The sequence below is a fragment of the Panicum virgatum genome, chromosome 1N, assembly GCF_016808335.1.
Source record: "Panicum virgatum strain AP13 chromosome 1N, P.virgatum_v5, whole genome shotgun sequence".
Taxonomy (NCBI): domain Eukaryota; kingdom Viridiplantae; phylum Streptophyta; class Magnoliopsida; order Poales; family Poaceae; genus Panicum; species Panicum virgatum.
The window spans coordinates 49,527,336-49,535,092 of NC_053145.1; the positions used below are offsets into that span (position 1 = coordinate 49,527,336).

The 7,757-nt window shown below is 47.9% G+C and overlaps 1 protein-coding gene across 4 annotated transcripts; it reads left to right on the forward strand.

The window, feature by feature from the left end:
• Positions 1–2,475: 2,475 nt before the first annotated feature.
• On the forward strand, positions 2,476–7,529 carry LOC120656389 (acetolactate synthase small subunit 2, chloroplastic-like). 4 transcript variants are annotated; one of them, XM_039934464.1, is made up of 12 exons: positions 2,476–2,771; positions 2,865–3,078; positions 3,971–4,054; positions 4,191–4,259; positions 4,357–4,440; positions 4,520–4,675; positions 5,509–5,598; positions 5,853–5,957; positions 6,038–6,160; positions 6,238–6,390; positions 6,687–6,752; positions 7,205–7,529. In XM_039934464.1, the coding sequence occupies exons 1-12, from the start codon at positions 2,548–2,550 to the stop codon at positions 7,286–7,288; spliced, it is 1,452 nt and encodes a 483-aa protein (XP_039790398.1). In that variant the 5' UTR covers positions 2,476–2,547; the 3' UTR covers positions 7,289–7,529. The 4 variants fall into 4 exon arrangements, with proteins under 4 accessions (XP_039790398.1, XP_039790399.1, XP_039790400.1 ...); XM_039934465.1 differs by having other exon boundaries at positions 5,509–5,595; XM_039934466.1 differs by having other exon boundaries at positions 5,509–5,592.
• Positions 7,530–7,757: the final 228 nt, after the last annotated feature.

Here is a 7,757-nt window from a genome sequence, read left to right on the forward strand (position 1 = left end):
CGACCACCACCAGCAGACGACCACAGCAAGCCGAGTTTCCAAAACGACGCCTCCAGGGAGGGAGTGACGCCAAAGACGTTGTCGTCATCCGACCAAAAAGGTCAAGACTTTCGCCCGAAAAGCTCAACGGAGGAGAGGGAAGAGGTGGAAAGGATGACGCCTTCAAGAAGCTGAACGGCGCCCGCAGGCGTCGTCGTCACTGGTCCGCGAGGAGACCTAAGGCTTTCGCCTCCACCTCAATTCCTCTCCAAAGCCGAGGGCTGAACAATGCCACCGCAACACAGGAGAGCCCACTCGTGGCCACCAGGAGCAGCAGACAGGAAGGCCCAAGCGATACGGCTGCCTGTCCTGGGGCGGGCCAATGCGCCAGCGCCGCTAGGGGTGGGGGGCGGAGACCCGTGCCGCCGCCGCCGCCACAGTGGCAGCAGCCATCGTGCGGCGCTAGCGCAGGTCCAGCAGGAGTCGCGATGAGTCGAGCCGCCACCACCACCGTCGGCGCGCGCACCATCGCCGCGCACGCCCCACCAGGGGGGCAGGCCTCGGCAAGAGAGCGCCGGCCGATGAGGAGCCCCAGCGAGAGAAGGGCCGGCCCTGGCCAAAACCACCGAGGGAGGCCAGATCCGGCCAAGGGAAGCCCCGACCGGCAAGGGAGGAGCCGGATCCGGACCTGCGCGGCAGGCAGCCGGCGACCAGCGATGGTGCTGAGGGTCAAGATTCGCGAGTTTGGGGGAAAAGGAAGGGAGGAGGGAAACTAAGTCGACTTCGGCTTAGCTGCTGCCTGCCACTTCCGCCCGGCCGGTCGCCACCGCGGCGGCCAACGAGAGGGGGGTGGGTGGGGCCGCGCCGTCGCCCCCCTCCCCCCCGAGTCGCCTGGGAGGACGACGCGAGGGCGGGGGGGGGGGGGGACATGCTAGACATCACCTAAGGTGATGGAAATAATTTCCATCGTCTCCATAAACCCCAACTTTATCCCGCTCGCCTCGCACTGCCTACCATCCTCGTCTTCGGTGGCTCTCGTCATCGGATCCGTGTCGGCCTCTACCCCTCCACCCCACGCTGCCGCCCTCCTTGCCTTCGCAACTCCTGCCATCTTAGCCGCTACCTAATCTGTTGCCACCTCAGCTCCACCACCGGTGAACCTTGCCACACTCCTCCGCCACCTACCTTACCTAGCGGATGTCCTCCGCTACCTGCCGCTCCGCTCACAACTCGTCGCCACCGTCGATCAGCCACAACCCAAGGACCCTCATCTACAGCAGGGGAGCAGGGGAACATGCCAAGTTGCCAACCCTAACCCCAAACACCCAAACCCGAAGAGCCGAACCACACTCGTGAGCGCGAGGAAGAAGGGGCTGTTGGGCCGAATCGAGGTACCATTTCTCTTTGGACGGTGAATGTGGAATTTATAGCACAAGCAATGCATAATCGCAGCGTCTCGGGGAACCAAGATTTTCCTTACAATAGAGTCAGCTTTTTTGTGAAGACTTCCCTTGGACTAATGGGCGTCTAGTTTTTATTGGGGGGTCCTCTAAAAAAAATAATGGGCGTCTAGCTAGTCGGCTTTGGGCGTAAACATGGCTGACTAAGCTGACCCAACAAGAGGATATCGGGCTTATATTTTCTTTTGGGCTGGGCTTCCTCTCGATGCTTTTTCCTTTTTCTTCTTGGACTGGACCAAACTTTGTATTTGCGTGGAGGCCGATGGCATGCATTTTATTTGGAGGAATAAAACATGGAGTAGGAAGATGGTGACAACGTGGAATTCTGACAACGTGCTGACAAAAGGCTAAAATGTTCGCTCGTCCCGACCTCCACGAGTAAGATAAGTATGACAAAAAGAATTTTACAAACCTCAAAAGACGGATAAAAAGAATCACGGTGCGCGTAACAAAAAGGCAATCCACGTAGCGCGTGACTTGCATATACAAAGAGTATTATACACTAACAAACCGCCGATCATGTGACAACCTTTTTCTCGAGTCAGGCTGAGATACCTAACACGAGTGCACGACAAAAAAAAAGTCCAGACAAGATACGATATGATACGGTGGTGAAGAGCCAGCGCAGTGCCGTGCGCGCGGCCGGAGAATGACGGATCAGGCACCGCGGCGCACCTATCCGCCACCGGCGACCGGGCTAGAACCCCGGGCCGCACGGGGGCAGCGCTCTCGGGTTGGCGACGAGCGTGCGGGCGTGCCGCGCCCGCGACCACGCGGCCGCGTCACTCACGCTCAACGTCAACGAGATACCGGATGGGAATCCGCGCGCACGCACCCTGCCCGACGCGACTGCAGATCACACCACCCGTGACGTGACCCCATCGGCCATCGCGATTCGCTCGCCGCTCGCGGATCACACGCGCAGCGACAGCCTCCTCCACCTGGGCGGCGCCGGCGCCGCTGCGGGGGCAGGCTCGTAATTCCGCCCGACGCCGCTTCATAAACCCTACGGCTAAACCAGCCCACCAACCACTAGTCCACTGCTCCATCCGGCCACCACCGAGCTCCGAGCAAAGTCCCTGCCAAGTGCCACTGCGCGCCCGAGGGCATGTCCGTCGCCTCATCACACCACCTGCGCCCGGCGCCGGCCGGCGCGGCGCGGCGCCCTGGCTGCGCGGCTGCCGTGGCGCTCCGGCCCGGCGGTGCCTGGACCCCGGCACGCGGCCGCTGCGCCGTCGCGGCGGCGGCGGGCGCTGGGGGCGAGGCGGCTTCAGCCCACGCCGCCGTCGCGGCGTCGGCAGTCTCCCCCGCGGCGGCCGCCGCCAGGGATAGGTAAGGCCCACTCCCCCCGCCCGAAATGTGGCTTCCTTGTTTATAATTTCCTTGTTCTAATTGGGCTGGTCGGGTTTCTGGCGGCAAATGCAGGGTGCGGCGCCACACGATTTCGGTGTTCGTCGGGGACGAGAGCGGCATGATCAACCGGATCGCCGGGGTGTTCGCCAGGAGAGGGTACAACATCGAGTCGCTCGCCGTGGGGCTCAACAAGGACAAGGCGCTCTTCACCATCGTCGTCTCCGGGACTGACAGGGTGCTCAACCAAGTCATCGAGCAGCTCAATAAGCTTGTCAACGTCCTCAGTGTGAGTTCGCCACCCTGAAATTTCAGCAGCGCCATGTGAATTCACACTCGATTATTTGAAATTCCCTTTTATTTTGGTGGTCTCGGTTCGAGCACCTGGTGACATTTTGCTAATACGCTCAAATTCTGGTTCTCTATGTTTATCTCGCTGAATGTCCTTCCCCTTTGGTCTGTTAAGATAGTTTCCACTTTCATGGAGTATCTTCTGTATATAGTATAATAGACAAAACCTTTTGCTTTCCTGATTTAGACACAATCCTTTTTTGATATTCTGTTATTTTTCCCCATAGAATCACTGCTTGACAGTCATGTCAACATCAGGGACATACTTCTTTCTAGGTGATACCTCAAATGTGCATTGATATTATACGCACTGTCATGCACTTTCTTTGCGTGCACATGCTCCTTTCTAGGTGATGCCTCCAATGCCCATGTTATTATTCTGGTTGTATAATGCCTCAACAGTGACATTGTCACATCACGTTTGCTTTGGTTAATCTAGCCAAAAAAAATGTGACTCCATTATTTTGATCATGTGGTATTTAATTAGTTCAAATTTAATGCTATACTGTTGACAAGCCTATATTCTATAATATAAAGCAGCTTTACAGTTAGAAATGGGATGTTTCTGAATTTTCTTGGTTCGTGGCAATGTTGATTTCTTAGGTAAAAATCTCTGAATAATACTATACAGATATTACTTAGATTAGTTAAATGTGCTTCATGGATCATCGTTCCTGCACTGCTTAATTGCTTATCTCAATTACCATTCAGATGGGTTTTAATTCTGTGATATTTTCTTTTAGAAAACATTTACTACTATTGTTATGTTGCAATAAGAGTAATACCACAAAATATTTATGTACTTTTTGTTTGGATCCAATTAATTACAGGTCGAAGATCTATCTAAAGAACCTCAGGTTGAAAGAGAACTGATGCTTATAAAACTAAATGTTAAACCTGATCAGCGCCCAGAGGTATGGTATGGTTTTGACAAGTCTTTGTACTCCATAGTTTGTAATCCAAAAGTTGAATAGCAATATAGCATCCTGTATTTATGATACTCAATTGCATGGTGAGTCTTACTTCAGTGCTTCTTGTGATGACTAACAGGTCATGGTTTTAGTTGATATTTTCAGAGCAAAAGTTGTTGATATATCTGATAGCACACTTACCATGGAGGTAAAAAAACTCAATCTCTTACCAGTGTTCACATCTTGATCCGTATCCCTTTTCCTGCGCTGAACTATATGTTTGATGGTTATTTAACAAATGTTAGGTAGCTGGAGATCCTGGAAAAATTGCTGCAGTGGAGAGGAACCTTAGGAAATTTGGAATCAAAGAAATTTGCCGAACGGGAAAAGTAATTTCTGAATGTTCTTTCCTACATCGTTGCGAATATTGTTTTCATAGTACTAATTCTTCATGCTCTACCTTCTTAGATTGCTTTGAGACGTGAGAAGATTGGTGCGACTGCCCGTTTCTGGCGATTTTCTGCTGCTTCATACCCAGACCTTATAGAGGCATTGCCAAAAAATCCAATTACATCTGTAAATAAGACAGTTAATGGCAGTTTTGTTCAACCATCCAGTGCTGGTGTATGTTCCCTTTACCTTTCCCTTTTATTATGTCCTGCTCTGTTTGTAATTTATAATACTTAGTTATGTTGAGAAGATGCACTTTTTTCCCTTGAACAATGAATATAAGCAATTTGAAGTGGACGATTTAAATAAAAAACCTGTGATATTAGGAATACCTTTTCACTTAACCAAATGTAGTTGAACTTCTGTGTAAATGGGTAACAGGGCTGATAATCACCTGTGTTTAAGCATTTACCTGCAGTGATGCAGGGATATTAGTTTACTGAACCTAATGTACTTGAATAATTACCTTGAGTCTTGTGTGGGCGTTAGGGTTAGTTCACCAAAGATAATACATTTTTTCCGTGCATGATACTATTTTCAGAAGTCACAAAATGCCCTATAAAAATGCTCTTTTGAGTTATCAAGCAGTAACTGAAGGTACATATTTCATATTTGCGTGCATAAACAGCTCTCCTAATGGGCAAGTTGTTGCAGTAACATGACAATTGGTACATTAAACTTGTGTGGTGTGGACTGCACATCAACAACAACAACAACATAGCCTTTTTTCCCAAGCAATGGTGTGGACTGCACATATTTTCTATTATGTTAATGCTGGAACGTAGTGTTGGGTGTTGCCCACCATAGTGCACAAACATACATAAACATAATTCCTAATGGGCTAGCCATTGCAGTCCAAGTCGCAGTTCACATCTTCACTACATGTGAAACTCTGACTGATACTAAATCATTAATGAAATTGTTTAGCCATTGAATTTATGTGATGCAAATAGGACAATCTATGTATTTCTATAACATGTGTTGTTTTTGACCTTTGAACTGTTCAGGGTGATGTTTATCCTGTGGAACCTTATGAGAGCTCATCGATGAACCAAGTACTTGATGCCCATTGGGGTGTTCTTGATGATGATGATGATGATGTAAGTTTGGAGATTTCCATTATTTGATTAGTGTTTAGTGATATGGATTGTATTGCTGTATTCATAATTGCATCCTCAATCTAACTGGAGTGAGTTCCCATTTACCACTTTTATGATGTTTGCAAGAAGTCAATCATAGGCAAATCCCATATAGATTTAAGTAATAATGCTAAAACAGCCTAATCTCCATGTTTATGTATACTGTAGTTATGGTGCAGCCGCTAAACTAGTGCTAATTTTGTTTGGTGCAGTCAACTGGACTTCGCTCACATACGCTCTCCATCCTTGTGAATGATTGTCCTGGTGTCCTCAACATAGTAACAGGGGTATTTGCTCGCAGGGGCTACAATATACAGGTTTTCCTTATTGAAAAAGTTATCTTTCTTGTTATATATAATGCCAGGCTAGTTATTAATGAGAGCATACTTCTCGTCAGAGCCTTGCTGTCGGCCCAGCTGAGAAGGCAGGCATTTCACGTATTACAACAGTTGTCCCTGGTACTGATGAATCCATTGAGAAGTTAGTTCAGCAGCTTTACAAGCTTATTGATGTGCATGAGGTAAGCTGCATGTAACTTTTGCTGAAATCATCTGCGATTGCAATTTTATTATGTTAACATAAACACAACACTTGCAGGTTCATGACATTACTCACTCACCTTTTGCCGAAAGGGAGCTGATGCTTATTAAGGTTTCTGTAAACACTGCTGCTCGGAGGGAGATCCTAGATATTGCTGAAATCTTCCGCGCAAAACCTGTCGATATTTCTGACCACACAGTTACACTGCAGGTTAGCTTCCTGACAATTTTTGTATTTCTCCCAGATTTACTTCAGTGGCTTTACCAACATGATCATAGTAGAGTCAGTGTTAGAACAAACTTTGCACACAATCAACAAATTAATCATGATGTGTTATTACTATTTTCTTTGGCATGTCACTCTTGTAGTAGCAGTAACATTACCATATAGGAACGGTGAGTTTGTGATGCCACTACTATTCTTCACTGTGCTTTATCTCACTGCTTCCAATTTATTTACGTATGGCAAAACTCTAATATAAAGGAGTTCTTATTGATAATTCGCAGCTCACTGGGGATCTTGACAAGATGGTTGCATTGCAAAGGTTATTGGAGCCTTATGGCATCTGTGAGGTATGTGTGCTTTTTATTTGGCCACGCTTGTTACTTTATTGTGTAGTTATGAACAGACATTCCTTTCAAAGATTAGTTCTGAAACAGATTCCAACTACTCTAATAATGTCAATCAAAGCATTGTGCACAACATTACACGTGTTTAATAACACTGTTCCAAATACTCAGAGACGTTTTTTAGCAGCCAATTGATTCATCTGCCTCCAAACGGGGTCATTTCTAGGTTTTCTTAGGACTACTTATATAATTTGATTTATTCATCTGCAGTTAGAGAAAAGGGAAAATCTCGTAGCAGCTACTAAAGCATTCCCAATCAGTTGCACACCTTGTTTATCATGTTAGATTGATACTTTAGCTTTCCTTTTCTCTGCGAAGCAATTGCTCTACGCTCTCTTAATGTATGGTTTCTCCTCGCCCCCTCGGTCCTCACCTTTGTGTTGCACACATGGCAGGTCGCCAGAACAGGCCGTGTGGCGCTGGTCCGTGAATCCAGAGTGGACTCCAAGTACCTCCGCGGCTACTCTCTTCCGTTGTAGCCTCTGGCGTTTGTGATGATGGCCCAGGAAAGCGCATGCCTGGTTGCTAGAGCAGAATGTGTAGGACTCATTTGTTAGGTTGTGTGTATCTGCAAGAGTTGTTTCCTCCATCTCGTCAACTCCTTGATTTCCTTGCTTAATAATATGCTCCTTGGTGGATGTAAGCTGAAGTAGCATATGTATCCCGTTGACAGTCATAATAAGATACATGTGCATCCTCTTATTTCAGTGATTCAGTGAATCAGTGGGGACTTGGGGAGATGTAGCCAGCATCCAAAATTAACTGGCAGCATTTTTCCTATTATTCCTTCTGTCCGCGGTGATTTGGCCAGGAGAAATTGTACATATGAAGGAGAAAATGAGGATGTCTGACAGACCATTGCTGGCTTGAAGCCCTGGAGCTGACAGACCTCCTGGCAAATGGAGGCGGCTCCGTCAGCTCAGCTGCGGCCTAGCACCGAAACGAAAG